Genomic DNA, 19,536 nt, shown 5'->3' with positions numbered 1-19,536 from the left:
CTATTTCATGGGCACTCCTCAGGCCTCAGCATTCAGGGGCATTTTTTCGGCCTGTTACAAACCATGCTTTGGCTTCCCTTCTCCAAGCTTGGCTCCTTAGCTATGAAACAGGGCAGGGACGGAATTCTCTTCTTCCTATTTCAATTTCTCTGTAGCTGCTTGTATCCAGAAATGAATATAGCACAGCCAAAATTAATACCAGAATCGACTCAATTCAACCTATATTTTTACAAAGCAGGCTAAAAAGGCCTGAATATTTTAAAGAGCAAATCATTGGTGTGAAGTTCTACAGAAATCTCATAAATACTTCCACCGTGCTACCCAACAACAAGAAAAGGAGTGTTGGAGGTGTCAGGAGGAGGTGCAGTAAAACTGGTGGGAACAGTGAAGTGCTAATGAAGATGTCCATGCTGTTGAAATATTTGGAAGACAGGTTTGCAAAAGGCTGAATATAAAATAAAGCAAGAATCTAGGCCTGTTTATCTTTTTACCTCCCCATCCCACTTGTATAGATATTTGAGGCAAGAAGAATATTACTCTCTATTCCTCTCTCCCTGATACCCAGCAGTGATGCTGAAGTGGGGAAGACAAGGACAGAGCTGGTGAGTGGGAAAAACTGTCAGTATCAACATGCCATGTGTAAGGATTTTAAAAAATATGTAACGTACACATCCACATATATTTGATAGAAACTGGTGGACATTGCCTAATAGGTAGTTCTGAATTGTGACTAACAGAAGCAGGGTTTCTTTCTGACATTTTGAGGGTATAATTCTTTGTTATAACAGGCTACCCTATGTGTTGGGAGGATATTTGGCAGCACCTTTGGCCTCTTCCCACTAGACGCAGTAGTATCCAGTTGTGAGAATCAAAATGTCTCCGGACACTGCCAAGAGTTGCCACTGGTTGAGAACCACTGCTGCAAAGGCAGCATGATGTGCTTAGGCTGGGGAGAGTGGGACCTGCAGCTGGGTGGGTAGGTGGAGGGCTAGGGGGGCAGAACTGTGAGGGTACCTGTAGAAAAGGGGAGGAGAAGGGGATGAGGAAACTGAGTGCAATGCTGAGAACACAGCATGCAGATTTCTGGAAGAGGGAAAGGATCCAAAGGGCTGAAATAGCCTTTTAGGAATGTACGTCAAAAGTCATTTAACATTTAAGAGGAAAGCATACTTGTTCTTCTGATGGGTGGGTCAAAATTCAAGGAAAGAAAACAGGCAATACTTTAAGTGCCTGAGTGTGGTAAGTTTCCCTTTTCTGTAGGTCACTGCTCTATCTAGCTCATTGTCAGCGAGGATATATATATGGGGATCTCAACAGGCCCCACTGAGAAACTCAATGTCCTTTATGTAGCTCCTTGCAAGACTTGCTGCGTCTGTCCGCTGACTCCCATTTGGCAATGGTGAACTACATTTATTTGATACATACATACCTCTTGCTGCATGTGGTGGTGTTGCATGAGAAGTCTACAGCCCTCAGTCTCATTTATTCTGTGATTCCAGCTCTGAGATCTGTAGGACCAGACAGGATCCACAGTCTGTGATGCACAGGAATTCTAGTCCCTGTACCAACTGTCGCAGAATGCTCAAAATTTCCTCCAAATTCATAGCATTGAGACAGCTTGGCAAGCTTGGTGGCTAAGCAAACATCCAGATTGGGGTGGAGATACCAGTCTCCTCTTCTTGAAGACACCCCAAAACTTCACAAGTACCATGGATTAGGCACAAATTTCCTGAACAAAACACAAAAGCTATTAACTATTAATGAAACAAATGATATTTTGGCTCTGACCAGCAGGTTCAATTCCTGGTCAGGGTACATGCTTGGGTTGCAGGTTTGGTCCCTGGAGTGTCAGACAGAAAAGGCCCTCTCCAGAAGCAAGAGTGGGACCCAGGCACACCTGGAGGAGCAGTGGGCCACACTGTGGCTGCCCAGGCAGTCCATGCAATTGGACCTGGACATGGTGCCAAGTACAGTGCATTTAGTTTTATAGTCTATGGCTGGGTTTGCCTGACCCCAGCCTGGCAGGTGTGGGTGAGATCAGCTCCACCAGGAGAGTGAGGAAGTGAGTATGGGAGATACTGAAGGGGAAGAGCAGATGGCGGTGGAACAGCATTTTTAAATATTTAACCACTTAATGTTTAAATTGTTTGTCTTAGGAAGTTCAATCTGCTTACCAATTTTGCGATAATTTAATCACCATGACTTCATTAATCTGTTATAGTTAGCATAAAAGACTGTTGATCTCTTCAAATTAAGAACATGCTAATTTATTTCCCCTTGCAATAGTTATTACGTGGTAATATAGTCAGGTGACTCAGATTAAAACAAACTACCCTGCAACCCCAATTGATTTATTTGCACCAGACATTGTTTCGTCCCCTGGGAAATAGCAATGTACAAAAGATGCCAGGATCGTGATGTTTTATTTTCTGAGACAGAAAATAAAATAATTTCATAAGCATCTTGAAGAAAGGTATATGGAGCAACAAGGAAGAATATAACCAGCCTACTTCAGCAAAGGCTGGTCAAGAAAGGCCTCTCTTGAGTTTGAGCTAAGACCTGAATGAGCATGTCAGAGATAAAGCTGAGGCTAATATTGTTCTGGTCTCTTTATCCCTAGGACCAAACTGAGTTGTTTAGATGACTGCACATCTCTGATTATGCAGACAAATCTTGAATTCATAAAAGCCTTATTCTGTTGTGTTTACGAAAATCAGAGGTTCAGTAGGGCAAGTAGCTGATTCCACAGTGGGTACCTGTCTTCATGGTACTTGACACAGAATGATACATAAGATGCGAAGAACAATATACTCTGGTAAAGGTTGGAAAAGTACGGAAGACAGGCTGGCCTCCGTTTGGGCTTACAAGGGAAGGCTCTGTGGACAGAATCAGAAGACCAGCGTTCTTCTGAAACTGGGAAAGACAGTGGCCTTTGGGCTGCTTGTCACTACCAAACCCAATAAGCAATGACAGCAATTGATTCTTTACGGGCGCTTTATTCAGGTGGCCCGCAATCTGAGAAGATGAGAGTTTATACCTTAACAGACCATCTTGTCTTTTCTTTCCAGGCCAAGGTTTTTATAGCAGGGAATAAACAAGGTGCGGTGAGGGGTTTTGAAGTTGAGAGGATGAGGTGAGAGAAACTGTAACATTCCTGTCCTGGGCAGTTAGTTGTTCCCAGGGTGGGGTGGTCGTGTGTTTCTCCCTGGAACGCAAAGGCCAGGATGCCTCCAGTTGTCCCCAGGCGATAAACTTTAGCAGTGCCCCAGGAGATCCGCTGTTTTCCCAGGAGCCAGAACAGGCCTTATCTGTAGTTTCTTGAAACAAAAGCTTTAACATATACACTACTTACTAGGCTTATAACTTTTTACCTTATACTAAAATTTCCCAACTCTTGAGTGCCCCATCATTTCCTTCCCAACTTTCCTCCTACTTCCAACCACCTGACCCAGGTTTCAAGCCCAGAAAAACAGCACGCAAAAGTCCCAAAGGCTGTCAATTCTCTCAAGGCTTTCTTGGCTGTTAAGTTGAAAACAATTTACACGGTGATTTCAAAGGAAGACAAAAAAGAGCAGATGCACAGGAAGACAAAAAACACACGCCAATATTCAATTACAGCCACGCCTTACCCACGCCGCTCCCCGCTGTCCCACGAACGCAGAGCCTGGCGATTCGCTCACGTCACTTCCGCCGCCTCCGCGGCGGGCGCCGGTAAATAACGTTTTACTCATTTCCGGGTTACTGAGGCCGCCCGCGGCGGCCCAGGCGTCTCTGCTCCCCGGTCCCCGGTCTATGGAGTCAGTTGGTGCTGGCGGCGACGCGGAGGCGGGAGGCAGTGAACGAGTCGGGGCCTTCGCCCCGCCAGGATGCTACCGGGCTTGGCCGCCGCCGCAGCGGCCCACAGATGTAGCTGGTCCTCCGTGTGCCGGCTCCGTCTGCGCTGCAGGGTGGCGGCCCGCGGCTCCAGCGAGCGCCAGGGTGAGTGTCCGGCCCCGGCTGCTGCCTCCGCGGAAGCCGGACTGGAGGACCGGACCGAGCCGTTGGCTCTGCGCCTCGCCTGGGGCAGTACGCCCGCTAGCCCTTCCCCAATTCCAGCCCCTACTCCTTTCAGGTCTCCGCCTTTGCACTGTGGCCCGCCCAGCCTGGGGGGCTCATGACAGGCCTTCCTGACTCTGGTCTCACCTAAGACACTAGCACAGGTTCCGCAGAAACTTTCGGGCAGCCCGAGGCCGGGTTACAGCCTTGAAGCCGACCCCTTTCTGCCTATGCACGGCGGTGTCCGACGGTGACCCCCCCCCACCCCCCCACCCCCCCCACCCCCCCACCCCCCGCCACACACACCCTAGGCAGTGGGAAATAACTGGCTCCACGAAGTTCCGGGGTCTTTGGAGCTCACCGACTCACCTTCATTGAGGTCTTGTAGCCCAGTAGATTTTCTTGCCCTGCCCCTTTCTCGGAGTCCCAACTTGCTTAAATTTTCTGAAAGGAGGAACGCGCGGGGGGTTGCTATTCAACATGTATGACTCATTCTTAAGTATGAGGGTTTGACCATCCCACAGTCATTGAACGAGCCCACCTTGGGGCTTAAAAACAAAACTCTTCAGTCTCGTTGAGTAGTCTTTGGTGCAAAAGTGTCTACCGGAGCTGTAACCCAGAAAAAGGTGATTGATGAGAATTTTTATCCTTCTACTTAAGAGTTTTTTCTTTTTCTGACTCAAATTATCCCATAGTTTCCAAAATAGCATTGAACTTCGAAGTTTTAATCAGGCTTCCGTTCTGCCACACGCCGGAGCTTGACACTTCGGAACAATGAGGGAGAAGTTTGAAACAAACCCACCCCTAATCTAATCCCTCGGGTTCGTGGGGATGCAAAGAGTATTTACAGAGACATTCCTCAAAAATTCATGTTTGAAAACCTTGGAGCATTTTTGTGACCTCGCAGTAGAAGTTGGAGGCTGTAGACAAGTCATTCAAGTTTATGATAAAAGCTATGGTAATGTTTATGCTGTGCAAATAAGAATATATTTCTATTTTTTATTTGCAATAAATGTAAGAACTGGCTCTTAAAATTTTAGAAATGTTCTTGGGGCTTTTTGGTGGTGATGGAAAAGTATAATCGTTGAGTTTTTCATATTGGCAATGTACCTGGTTCTCTTATGAACAAAGTGAATCATTTGGTTATACTCACTCCAAAATACCCAGGTAAAGGCTTCCATTGACCAAGCAATTTCTGCATATTACACTTAATTAGGTGCAGTGGCTGTTGAGTTTAAGCTAAAGTGCCCTTTAAGTGTTGGTTAAAAGGTGTTGAAAGAGTGTTATTTGTAATCCCTATTTTCTGTAGCTTTCATGTTGAAAATTACATGCTCTTTGTCTCATCCATCTGTGAACCATAGGTAATTACTACCTATCTCATCAGAACGACTTCGCAGAGTTCTTTGGAATGTTTATTACCAAAAAATTAAAATATGTTTTCACACTAAAAAAAACACCTACTAGGTTTTAAAAATAGCCTTCTTTGTGAAAATTGAGTTTCAATAATACTAAAACTTTTTTAAAGGGCTATCATAATGGTAAAATTTATAAATCATTTGGAAAACGAGTACTGTTGAAGTTGGATGCATGTAAGAAGTAAAGAATATTTGAAGAACTTTAGGGAAAAATTTCTAAAAACATTTTTCTTTATCAAGAAATACAGTTTCATTTATACTTCTAAAATTCCTATGTGAGAGAATATGGGGCTGGGAAAATCTTAGGAAGAATGAGAAGAGGAGGAAACTGAGGGAAGCTACTGCTTCTTTTGCATACAGTGAGAAGTGCCTGTTTCTCAAACTAACACTGAAAATATTTAAAGATGAAAAGGAAAACAGTATTCTAGAGCAGCATTGTCCAAAGAAATATGTGAGCGATGTATGTAATTTTCAGTTATCTCGATAGCCATATTTTAAAAAATAGATGAAAATAATAAATTATAATATGAAACTTAAAATTATGTAGTTTATCCAGTATAGTTAAAGTATTTCAACACATAATATTAAAATTATTGAGATGTTTTGTATTGTTTTTTCTACTAAATTTTTGAAGTCCATTCTATATTTTACACTTAAAGCACATCTTAGTTCAGAGTAGCCACATTTCAAGTGCTCAAATAACAGTGACTGCTGTATTGGACAGTGCAGTTACAGAGTTAGTATCCCTAATTTATAAATCGTTTTTACAGACCCATGTACATGCCAGTAGAAAAGTGGGCAAACGAAATGAATAAGAAGTCTGTAAAGTTCAAGTGGCCGATAAAAATGCAAAATTGTTTTATATTCACTAATAAACACAGAAATGTAAGTTTAAGAATTTACTATTCATTGCCTGCCTACATTGGCTAAGTTTTTCATAGTGGTACCTCACATTGATGTTGCACGAAAGCAGGCACTCTCTTACTACTGATTGGGGCATAGAGTTGCACAGTGTTTTAGAGGTCAGTTATTCTTTGTATATAAAGAACTTTAAAGGTTAACACCTTCTGACTCAGAGATCCTACTTAAAGGGATCCATCCCTTATGGTACATTTAATATGGGTTCATGATACATGCAACTCTTTAAAAATAATAATTTAGAATATTTAGTGACAATGGGAAGCTGCTCTTGATGTACTGTATTAGGTAAAACTAGAAAAAATTTAGTAAGAATATATACTGTGATATTAACAGTGAATTTCTTTAGAAAAAATTTTAAAAATTTTTATGGATTTTAGAGAGAAACATCAGTTGCCTCTTGCACTTACTTACGCATTCATTGGTTGATTCTTGTATATCCCTTGATCAGAGATCCAACCCACAAGCTTGGTGTATCAGGACCATGTTCTAACCAACTGAGCTACTGGGCCAGAGCTGTTAAATTTTTTTTAACTTTATGTGTTTTTTAGATGATCTACAATAAACATATACCTTTATTTTTTTAATTTTAATTGATTTTTAGAGAGAGGAAGAGAGAGAAACACCTGTTTGTTGTTCCACTTATTAATGCACTCATTAGTTTATTCTTTTATGTGCCCTGACTGGGGATCGAACCTACAACCTTGGCATATAGGGATGACTAAACATATATTTTTAAATCAGGGGTCCCCAGTCCCTGGGCTGCGGACCAGTACTGGTCTGTGGCCTGTTAGGAACTGGGCTGCACAGCAGGATGTGAGTGGCAGGTCAGTGAGTGAAGCTGAGCTTGCATACCACCTGAGCTCTGCCTCCTGTCCTCCCTTCTTGTCTGTGGAAAAGTTGTCTTCCTTGAAATGGGTCGCTGGTGCCAAAGAGGTAGAGGCTGCTGTTTTAAGTAATAAAAATTACCTAGTTTCTATAGTAAATAGAGGGGAGACCCCTCAAAACCAGAATTATCTTATGGAGGGTGGCCCCTTGTAGTACAGCCTTCCCCCACTAGGTTAGTGTTCAAGGAATTCATGTATCAGCTTACCAGCTGGCGTTGTTGTGAGAGGCTGCATTCTTAGCAGTTTTTGACCAAAAAAGGCATGACCTCTCCCCCTGTCCTGGTGCCACACCCTCCCTATTAGCAACTTTTTTTTCCCCCCCAGGATGAAAAAGCCCTGAAAGGGAAAAGTTTTGGTGATGTGGCAGAGGTGAAACAAAAGCAGCAGAGGCACTCACTAAAAGGCATCAAAGTGGATGAGTTCAAATGCTGTTTTGAGCAGTGGAAAAAAGTCTCTATAGTAATATTGTGTCAAATGGAGAGTACTTTGAAGGTGACTGAAGTTTAAACATATTAGAATAAATACACAATTTTATATGAATAAATTTCATTTTTTTGGTCCCCCCTTGTATATCCTTTTTAAGTTTTTTTGACTTTGCATAGAGTACTTAACTTATTTTTTTCATGTATTTATGCCTTGCCTCACTTGACACAAATTTGAGGTCAGAGAATGCTCCTTTAAGTACTGCATATTAAATTAACAGTTACATGCTTTTGCTTAAATGTGAGATTCATGAAAGTGTAGTTTTTAAATAAAAAGATAGAAATTAAACCTTTGTATTTTATATCTGTCTCTAATGTGCTCATGTTTATTACCATAAGAAAAGTAGAGTGGGAATTTTAACAACTTAACTTTTGTCTCCAGCACCCCCTCCCTTAAATAACTGATGGGAACATTGACAATTACAAAAGATCATTTTGGCAGACTGACACCGTGATTCTGTGTAGTTGAAGTTAATGATAGAATTTGTGACTGTGGAATAAGGGTAGGCTTAGTGTATGCCTCGGGTTTTTGTGAGCGAGGATCATTCAGTAAAGACGCGCTGGTGCTGGTGGTTAGTGCTGAACCAGACAGACACCATGCCCACCGTTACTGGGCGGACACTAGGGATGAGCCAACACAAGTACCGTACAGAAATATGCCAGGTACTGGGCTAGAAAGTGGCCAGCAAGGGCTCTTTCATTAGAAATGCTGGCCTGGGACCTCACCTCTTCTGTTGTTGCTGTTTTTCCTTTTTTAAAGCAAATATTAACAAGAATAAGCAAGGCTGTGGAGATGTATGCCAAGAGGCAGTGCAGGAAGTTGCCAGCATCTCATATTCTTTACCTGAAAAAAAAAAAGGATTCTCTTACTCTGTTCTGGAGGAAAATCACATCAGCAAGTCTTTTAGGTTGAGCTACCCTGTCTAGGTCACACTTGCTTGCTAGATGATTATGCGTAAAAGGAATTTCCTGCATTTTTTGCCTAGCTGAAAGCATGAAACTAAACTAGAAATAGTGTGTTAATAACTTTTTAAAGATTTTATTTATTTATTTAGAGAGAGAGGAAGGGAAGGAGAAATAGAGGGAAAGAGACATCAATGTGTGGTTGCCCCTCACGTGTCCCCAACTGGGGACCTGGCCCACAACCCAGGCATGTGCCCTGACTGGGAATCGAACTGGCAGCCCTTTGGCAGGCCCATGCTCAATCCACTGAGTTACACCAGCCAGGGCTAGTGTGTTAATATTAGCAGTAATAATATTAAAGTAACTTAGCAATGTAAATACTTTTTGCTTTTAACATTTAGGCTTTTATTTTGAAAATATACAAAAGTATAAGGTCTAGAGAAAAAGTTATGTAGAATCCAGGTATTTTACCAGTCACATTTGTAATAGGTAAATTCATATGTATTATTTTGTCTCTTGTGAAGTCATTATAACATGAGTGTTTTACATGTTATTAATAGTTTTTAATGAATATACAATAAAAATACTATATATATAGAACCTAGTATAATAGGTTCTATAGATCACTGCTACTGATCACCACAAAACAGATCCTCAATCTGGTTTGTCATTTACCGTTTGCCCTGGCTTTTAGAGGAAATTTGGCCTTTTTCAGACCGTAACAACAAGTAATATAAACACTTTTTCTTCCATGTAAACTGACAGTTCTCTCTACTGTGTATGTTGCTTAGGTAGTCACAATAACTAAAAACAAACAGGACCAGAGTCAAATGTGTACCCTAAGTTATATATAACTTAATCATTGTATTGGGGAACATTGAAGTTGTCTCCAGTTTTTGCTGCGATGAATAATGCCATGAAGAACAGTTTACGCATTCTGTACTATATGGTATATTTTAGGGGCCTAGCAAGCTTCTCCTGAGCTACTCTGCTTATCATGTATTTTAAAGTCACAATTACTAACCTCTTTAAAAATAAGTGATTTAGTAATAATGATTTAGCTTTTAATATGTCAGTGCTTTAGAAATTTTGGGAAAAAAACTATTGTAAGTAATGAGATTGACCTCTGGAAGACTTAGGGGACACATTTGACTCTGGTCCTGTTCATTTTCAGTTATTTTTACTACGTAAACACATGTTTATGCTTCTACTGCTTTGTGCTTGGTATTGTATTTGCTTTATTGACTCAGTTGTGGTCCTGTGTATTTTTTAGAATATAAAGTGTTAAGTTCTGTGCAGTTTTCGATTTTGTTTTAATGCCAAATATGTACTTTAAAGTTGCTGACACCTGAAATTCTCCTGAAGTTAAAAATTAAGGACTTTTCAAAACAGCAAGGAAGCTATCAAAGATACTAAGATAGTGGCAAATGAAAGCAGGAGTCAATTTGAAGAGAATACTAGCCAAAAATGGGATCATTTGAGCATTAATCAGGATAATGACTAAAATGGATTGAAATATATAAAATAATGCTTAAATCTATGAAATCGTAGCATCCCACGCACACACACAAATTAATGTGTCACTACTGCAGGGTGGTAGGGGATAAACTCATTGTTTTTAGAATTAGGAAATAAAAGGAAGCAATTAAGCATTTATCCTGACTTTCCTATATGAACTGTACTGCTGGATAACCAAATAAATGAAGGGAATGCTTTCTTCATTTGTAGAAGCATTCTGGCTAATAATGAAGGAGTGATAAAATATCACCGTTTTATAACCGCCTAATGAATAATGGTTCTAGGCATTGAACAACAGCATACACTATCACTAATATTACGTGGCTCCTGATGCAAGAACTCATCACCTCCTAACAAATAGTGTTGTCTTAATAAAAAGAACCAGAATTTGGATAAAGCCTTTAAGCCTATCGATTTCTAGAACATTTAGAAAAACAGGATAAATGACATCAGGTAATTAAATCAGCAAAATTTAGACTAGAAAACTACCAGGACAAAAATTTAGGACAAACGACTTGGTCTCTTCAATATATAAAAACTTACTCTTAAAAAAAGACATGCTGTAGCTTAAAAGACTGCAAAGACATCTCAGGCAATCACAGTATGTGGACCTTTCTAGGATCTGTTCACACACACACAAATTATAATACTTATAACAACTGGAAATTGATAAAGAATTATTATTATTTTTTACTTGTAATATCGGTGCGCCTATGTTTAAAAAGCCATCGTTTCTAGAATACATACTGAAATCTTTATGAATGAAATTATTTTATGTCTGAGGTTTGCATCAAATTAATATGGAGGTGAGGAGATAGTGCTGTACATAGAGATGAGACAAGGTTGAGTACGAGTTGATACTTGTTGAAGGTAGGCAATAGGTTTGTGGATGTTTATTGTACTGTTTTTTCTACTTTGCATATGTTTGAAATTTTCTGTAATGTTTTAAAATGTAAGGAGAAAAAACCTCCTCAAGTCATCTCTTGAGGAAGGATTTTTTTAGAATGGAGTAATCCCTCTTTAAATATCTTTAGTGCAATCTCTATGAAAGCACTTCATCAATGGGCAAAAAAAGATGTGGCAGATTGTCTTTGTTCTGTAATAATCACAAAAGGTATTTTGAGTAGGGCTGACAAACGAGTGGCCTGCTGTGAAGATGCTTTCCTGGAGTGTGGTTTCTTGGCAGAACTTGCTTTAGCCTTTGCTCCACAAATTAATTTTGCTAGTAGCCTACATATTTTAATAAATGAAAGAGTAAGTTGGTATCAGGAAGTTTTTAAAGCAAATAAGTTCCAAGCCTGAAACTTGAGTGAATAGTTTTGCTGCCTGTGCCCCTCATGCTTTTAAAATTATCTTCAACATTTACAGTAACTTATGTTTGTGATGAATTCACTGCGCCATTAAGAAAAAATTTACTTTCTCATTTCAGAAGGTATATATCTGCACATGCACATACATGAAGTAACGTTTTTGTAAGAACATTATTAAGCATTTAGAAAAGTTTTAACTTTTTTTAAAAAAGATTTTATTTACTTATTTTCAGAGAGAGGGGAAGGGAAAGAGAAAGAGAGGGAGAGAAACATCAATGTGTGGTTGCCTCTCGCGGGCCCCCTACTGGGGACCTAGCCAGCAACCCAGGTATGTGCTCTGACTGGGAATTGAACCAGCAACCCTTTGGTTTGCAGGCCTGGGTTAATCCTGCTTAATCCACTGAGCTACACCAGTCAGGGCAGAAAAGTTTTAACTCTTGAATGCTTAACCCACCACTTTTGGAAAAATAACTACCTAATGATACCATTTCATTAATATACCTACAACTTTAGAAAATACATAAATTATATCTAGTCAGGTATGTTTGAGTTTGTTGGTAAAGAATTCTAGCCCCCTGTTGTAGCTCAGTGGATTGAGCATGGACCTGTGAACCAAAGGGTTGCCAGTTTGATTCGCAGTCAGGGCACATGCCTGGTTGCTGGCTGGGTCCCCAGTAGGGGGCCCACGAGAGGCAACCACACATTGATGTTTCCCTCTCTTTCTCCTTTACTTCCCCTCTCTCTAAAAATAATTAAATAAAATCTTTAAAAAAAGAATTCTAAGTACTCATATAAAAATAAAAGAAGGAGGGGTCACATGAAAGTAGAGACAGACTGATTTGCTTTTCTACCACTTTGTGGCAAGTATGGAATATGTGTGTGTTTGTTTGTTTTCTGTATGTCAGCCCTGTAAAGTCCACAGCCAACCCAGATGTAGCAGCTGAAGTAGTTTGACGTAGATCTCGGCCCGCAAGATCTGCTGTTGAGGTTTCAGTATTCCAATACACATACACACGGACTACAGAGGTCCTGTAGTCCGTGTGTATGGGAAAGGGGACCCTGACCACTCTCTCAAGAGGAGAGTGCCTCTGATCACCTCGGCCACTCCCTCAAGGGGGGAGCGCCCAGAGCCTTGCCTTGAACAGCCTTTATAGGTTTTTCAGGCCCTTAACATCAAAGAAGGTCCTCTTTTACTGTACAGAGGTTTGTCTTGGGTGGTTATCTTTTGCTGACAACAGAGAGGATGTCACTGAATACATCAAAGGAGGACATTTGCAATGTAAAAGGAGAAATGGTCCAAACAGATATGTCCCATACTTGGAGAGTCTAGCCCAGATTCTGGGAAGATAAAAATACCCAGTAACATTTGCTTCCTTAATTCAGGGTGAGGGAGTTTCAGCAAGAGCAAGTCTCATAGCAGTGTGGGTACAATGCAGGCCTGATTTCCCACTGGAGAACTTATCCATGGACGTGGGTCCTGCCCGCCAACCTCGCTCCCCACTGGCTTTTCCGAGTGGGGGCTGAGCCACATTTCCCACGCTTGGAACGGTTCCCCACAGTGGTTCATAATTAATATCCTATTCTTCCCTCAATTAAAATTCCTATATATTGAGAATTTTACCAACATTTCACCAAATGTTGATCTATTTATCTGATTTTTAAAAATAAGTGACAGTATGAATGACTGATTAACATAGTCCACTTACTGATCGTGAAATGAAAGGAATAAATATCCAGCCAGCAGAAAGAGGACACAGCATAATTTTGAGTAGGAAGCCCTCCTGACCTCGTTCCACCTCAAGAGAAGTACATTATGCCAATATTTTTTTGGCATGTAACCAGCATACAAAATAGAGAGTAACTGTTATATGCCAGACACCTTTTGGAACAGCTGAATAATATGAAATTTTAAAATATATTTTAAAAGATGCCATGTGGGTAAGTTTACAAGTGAGAGAAAATTGGAATATTATCCTTTATTTTTTCTGTACACAATGTAATCCCTGTACTCCTAGGGCTCAGTGAGGCACCTCCGCAGAGAGGGTGGATCAGCATTGTATGCTTGGGTGTCTTGTACCATGAAAGTTTGTTTTACTGTTGTTCTGTAAAACATTCTCCTAATTGTAATAGGCATATTTTATTGGGTATCAAAATCCTGGTGACTTTGTCATTAAAATAATTTTTTTTCTTTTAGAATGGCACAGTCTAGTGACATTTGGAAGCTTCTCAAACATGGTTCCCTGTGGTCACTCATACTTTTGTACACCGAGTCAAGTAAAGCTGTACTCTACAAATGTTCAGAAAGAAGGGCAGGGATCAGAAAGGCTCAGAGTGGAAAAAGTGCCCTCATTGGATGAAGCAGGTATGTATAAATCTTTTTACATCAATTTCTCTGTGTACTGGAGTAGTTTGTGTAAGGATATCTGTTCCTTGAATATTTGATAGAACTTACCTGTAAAACTACTTTATTGCTATTTTTCTTTAGTTTTGGAATTTTATAATTCTATGCCACCATCCTTTCAAATGTAATCTCTTTCTATTTTTCTATTGTCTAGTTTTGGAACTCTAATTATAAATATGTTACATCTTGCTTTATTTTCCATGTGTGTGAACCTGTTCTATTTTCTATTACTGAATTGTATATTTTTATTTCTGTCATTTTTATATTTCTATTCTGGCCTAAATTCTGGATTATTTCTTTAGTTCTGCCTGGTTCACTAATTAACTCTTCAGTTACCTCTAATCTGATGATTGATATGTTTGTTGGGCTTTTAATGTCAATGATTATATTTTTCTTTTCTAGAAAGTGTTTGTTTTTCACCTTGCTTCGTTGGTCTCATGTTCCTTGCTTGTATTTTCAAACATCTCTTGTAGTACTTAGCCATTTTATATACTGACTGAAAATTATGCTGTCTGAAATCTTTTGGTTTGCACCATATTCTCTCTTTTTCTCTGTTTCTTGCTGTCATTCATGATGCCTTATTTGTGTTTTTTTAACCAAGATTTGCTCATTTTCAATGTAGTTTTATATCTTGGAACACTCTTATGTCTCTCTGGATTGAAGATGTGGTCCTGCATAGAGAGTTTGTTTCTGCCTTTTAGCTGCTGGAAATGCAGCTTGGGACCCCATTAAATTCTGTGCTTTACATTTTTTAGATCACATTGGCAGCATGAACTCAGACTGCAGACTGGTCTGGGGGCTGATTTGTTCTTAGGACTCTCAGGGGAGTTTTCCCGCACTCCACAACAGGAGAGGAAAGGAGGCGTGCTTCCCGGCTGCTTGCCTCTGTCTGTCCTGTTTCTAATCACAGTCACACCACGTGCATCGCTTTTCTCCTGAGTGTCTTCTGTTAGCAGACACTTTTTTTTTTAGTGTCTCCATCTCAAGCAGAACTAGTCTTATTCTCTGGTCTCCCATACATACCCCTTGCAGCCTTGCAGTTCTGTAGAAGCTCAGAGTATAAGCTTCAACAGAAATCACCCCCTTCTCACCCCCAAAAAGCTGGCTTTGGTGTGCTCACTTACTCTGCAGAGGTCCAGCTTCTCCTTCATTTTGCTCTCTTCAGAACATTTTTTGCTAGTTCAGCAGTGCATTTGAAAAAGTTTTGTTCAGGGGGTCTAGTTTGCTCTACAGCATTAAAAATGAGTCCTTTATTTACTTATTTGTTATTTTATTCAAGAAATATTTATTGGGTAATATTTATATGGCAGCAAGAGAATGACTCTGAGTTTATAGTCTCTCTATTGCTAAAACAGAAAGTTAAGCAAACAGGTATAATACTGTAGAGTTAAGTGCTGTGATGAGGGGAAATGCTGTGTGCTGCAGGAGCATTTGGAAGGGCCTCTTGACTCTTGAGAGGTTAGGAAAGGTTTCCATAAAGAAATATTTAAATAGGGACCTGAAAGAATAGTAGGTATTGGAGGGATGAATGGTGGAGAAAGAAGTCAAAATTGCAAGTAATGTAGTGTGATTGAACTACTGAGTGGAGGACCTGGTGGTGGGATTGGTAGTTTTGAATTCAAAAGTCCAACGGATGAAACTCAAGAGGTCCACAGTAATTAGATGAGGGTTTTGTTCAGGAGTTTGTACTTTGTAGGTGATGAAAATCTATTGGAGTATTTTAAGTTGAGGAAATACTTGATCAGATTTAAGATTTTAGAGAGAGAACTATAGTTCCAGACTGGGGGACAGATTGCAAAGGAAGTGGTAATACAAATGAGGGCCAGACCAGGCTAATGGCAATGACTTTTTTAAAGGAATAGAAGAACTCAAGAGATTTAGGAGCTGAATAGTTAGGACTTGGTGATTGAATTTGGGAGAATGAAGGAGCTGGTCAAGCAAAGGTTAGTGCCTGCTTACTGGATCGTGCAAATGTGTAGTGCTTTCATTTGTTTCTAAAATTAGGAATACCAAAGCCAGGCAGAGTACTTTAAGAAGATGATTCAGGTTCGGATATCTAAATTGTAGGTGCCTCTGGGACATCTTAGCAGATGACTAGTAGGCAGTTGGATGTACTTTAGGTAAACCTCAGGAATATTGTGGGTTCAATCTGGGCCACCACAATAAAGCAAATGTTGCAATAAAGTGAGTCTCACAAATTTTTTGGTTTCCCAGAGCATATAAAAGATATGGGTATACTATACGTAGTCTATTTAGTGTGCAGTGGTATTATGTCTAAAAGAAATGTACATACCTTAATTTAAAAATACTTTATTACTAAAAACATTAAGCATTATCTGATCCTTCAGCAAGTTCTGAACTTTTGGTTAATGGAGGGTCTTGCCTTGGTGTTGGTGAGGACATTGTCTGTGAAGTGCAGTAGAGCAAGGCACAGCCACACAAACAGAGCCTGTGCTGCCCCACTGTGGGCATCGGCATCTCTTGGCTGGGTCACTGCAATAACCTTCTCTCTGAGCTCCCTGCTTTCACTCTCTTACTTGCTCATTATGTTTCAACCAAACCAATCTGCTTTTGGTTCTTAGAAACTACCAGGTTTGTTCTCATTTATAAGGCCTTTGCTCTACCTAGCTGCTTTCTCTTTCCAAGGGTACTTCTGCACCTATGACCCCTGCTGGTCATTACGTTAAGTTGAAATGTCAGGTCTGCACAGTCATTCTTACAATCACTCAATTGAACATAGTCACCCAGTCAGTCATAGATATTATCCTAATTTTAATTCTCTATGTAGGTTGTACTTATTATTGACTGGTGTTTTCAATATTTATTTACTTTATCTTCTACTTATTTGAAAGTCCAATGACAGCAGGAACCTCAGTGAGTGCAGCGGTGGTTTGCACATAGCAGTTTAATAAATATTTGTAAATGAATGAATGTGTAGAATTCTAACCTGGAGGTATAGGTTTAGGAGATGTTAGCTATACCCAGGTGGTAACTGAAGGCATGGGTATGTTTGAGACAGTGCAGGGAGTGTTTAGAGTTTGGAAATAGATCAAATCTTCCAGTACAAAACCCCCAATGGGTAAGGACAGATGGAAGAAGAGGAGCCTGCAAAGAATACTTTAGGAGGAGCAGTCTAAAGAGGTAGGAGAGAATCCAAGGAGAATACAGTGTCAGGAGGAGAGAGTGTTTGGAGAATAATAAACATTTCAAAGCTCTCTTTTCTTTAGTTGGGTATCTTTCACAGGGTAAGGTTTTACAGATTCATTGAGAAACCTATATTCATGTTTGTGATGCCTGTTTTTCTTCCTTTCCCCTAAGTCTCATCTTCCCTTTGGGCTTACCCTGCAATTTTAGCCAATTTCTTTCCTTTGTCTTTTGGTGATGGAGAACTGCTGGGGTATTAATCGAGAGTTTTGATATTAATGGATGAAAGAATTGAGAGTATAGTGAGTCCCTAAGCTCTAGTAATAAGCATATTTGTTAAATCATCAAAGTGGGAGGAGAAACAAGTGATGAAAAAATATAATTAAGGGCAGAATACATTATAATGCTCTTCTGAGTTGAATATAGACTCCGGCAAAAAGTACTTAATGTTGGTTCTGCTATACAAAATGCTTGAAGTTGAAATCCATGACTAGGTTTCTTTTTTCTATGCTGACTGGAATAAAAATGTTAATTTTCTTATATTAGAAATACATTGGGGCCATCAAGGAACATGTATAAAGGACCCATGGACAAAGCCAAAGGGGGGTAGGTTTAAGGGTGGGAGGTGGGGATGGGTGGGGCAGGGGTGTGTGGTGGGGTGAAAATGGAGATAACTGTACTTGGACAGCAATAAAAAAATAAACAATCCTAATAAAAGAAAAAGAAACACATTATTTATATAGAAAGTTTTCTTTTGGGCTCAGTTTTTCAGAATTAGTTTAGGCCAGATTAGGGCTTGTTAGCCATCAGATAGATAACAAGTAATTGCTTGATTGAACAATAATTGATACATTTAAGGGTTTGAGTTTGACTTTTGAATAATTCAAATCTCATGATAAAGTCAGGAACAGCTCATTAAGAGGCAGAGATTTGCTAAGGAGTCCTTAAGTTTTTAAGGAGCATTCAGATGTTTAAAATTTTAGTAAAATTAGTTTTAATTTTGCTAATGACAGCAGATGTGTGGCAAACAGCCAGGACTTGAACTTAAAATGTCTAGAGATATTCGTGGATAAACTCACTGTTTACTTACTGAGACCATAAAAATTCTACTCCAGTGATACACCTAAGCTTACTAAGATGGCAAAATAGGTATTCATCCATATGTTTGAGCCATTTGCTAACCTTTCTTACTTGTGATTCTTAACACTATATGATTACTAACACCTAGACAGTTTGTAGTGAGAAGACTATCCAGAGACGTCGGTCTTAGAGCAGCTCATTTTCTGTGTTTGGTTGAATGACTTTGATCCTTGTGGGAAGGAGGGTTGTCTGAAATGTTTGACAGTAGATTTCAGTAGACACTAGGTGAGGGTTGGAAGCTTACTATTCTCCCACCCTTCCTTTCACTTTTCTGTACCATACTCTCTACTCATCAGAGCAAAATTTTAAGAAATTGCTATAGCTTCTATAAAGATGCTTTAGAATTTGCTTGCTGTGTTGGTAGACAGTAATAAAATTGTAATAATCATTTAACTGTTAAATGCCAAATGTTACAAGCTATGGTAATTTAAATAGGTAAGTGCTTTTAAGCCTGTCTTTGTCAATATGCCATTATAACCTACTTAGGATTTTGTGAATAGTTAAAAAGAGCCTTTTGGGATTTTCTGTATATGTTTTATTTATCAAAACATAATATACCATGTTAAGTCATTTACTCAGTGGCTTTCACTGAAAAATAATGCAGAAATACACTAAAAGTTACATAAAAGATTTTTTGCTTTTATTTCAAAGGGACTTTTGCCTTTGTTAGTGCCTAGTCTATTGACATTTAATTTAGCCATAAAAGCCTTGAAAGAAGGTAAATCGGAAAATCTAAGCAAGGTGCCATTGTGATGAATAGATGCTTCAAGGTACCTGTTTCAGTTCTCACTCATTGGAGTGATAGGTAAAATATAAAAAGAGAAAATTGAAGAAATAGCGGGACTCAGAAACTTGCTATGTCCAAGAAGTGGAACAAAAAGGGCCTGACTCTGGATCAGTAAGTAGACGCTGTCAGCCAGGAGTTTGGCTTATTTAGAGTAATAGATTTGCAAGTGCTACCTTCGGCCAGGTACTGGAGTCAGACTCACTGTGTGACCTTAAGCACCTATCCCCTATAGGAGGCTTAAAATAGCATCTTCCATTTGTTACCTGAGGCTGTGTCTTGCAGGAGAGAGGCTCTAGGGTGGGGAGTACTGAGGACAAATTGGAACTGAAACCTGCCTTTGCTGGCTTAGAGACTGGATTGAGGGATAGGAATCTCAGACTGCCAGCCTGAGATCTGGTTCTGGATAGAAGAATCAGATTGTGTTCTGAGCACTGGAGCATGAGGAGGAGAGTGAAAGGATATAGCCTACTCAAAATGACATTGCAAATTCCAAAACTAAAAAATATAGGAAGGATCATATTGCAATATATAAATGTATTGAGTCAATACATTATGCTCCTTAAATTTACAGTTATATGTCAATTATACCTCAGTAA

At 39.6% G+C, this 19,536-nt stretch overlaps 1 protein-coding gene across 1 annotated transcript in view; it reads left to right on the top strand.

The window, feature by feature from the left end:
- Positions 1-3,723: 3,723 nt before the first annotated feature.
- Positions 3,724-19,536, top strand: part of SLC30A9 (solute carrier family 30 member 9) — a 70,613-nt gene continuing 54,800 nt past the window's right edge. Inside the window, exons 1-2 of the mRNA XM_053923433.2 lie at positions 3,724-3,978; positions 13,663-13,830. Of these exons, the coding sequence (XP_053779408.1) occupies positions 3,867-3,978; positions 13,663-13,830 (280 nt within the window). The 5' untranslated portion in view covers positions 3,724-3,866. The remainder of the gene's footprint in view (positions 3,979-13,662; positions 13,831-19,536) is intronic.

This window comes from Desmodus rotundus, chromosome 4 (genome assembly GCF_022682495.2).
Source record: "Desmodus rotundus isolate HL8 chromosome 4, HLdesRot8A.1, whole genome shotgun sequence".
NCBI lineage: Eukaryota > Metazoa > Chordata > Mammalia > Chiroptera > Phyllostomidae > Desmodus > Desmodus rotundus.
The sequence above is the reverse complement of the archived record's forward strand: the minus strand, read 5'-3'. Positions and strand labels throughout refer to the sequence as shown.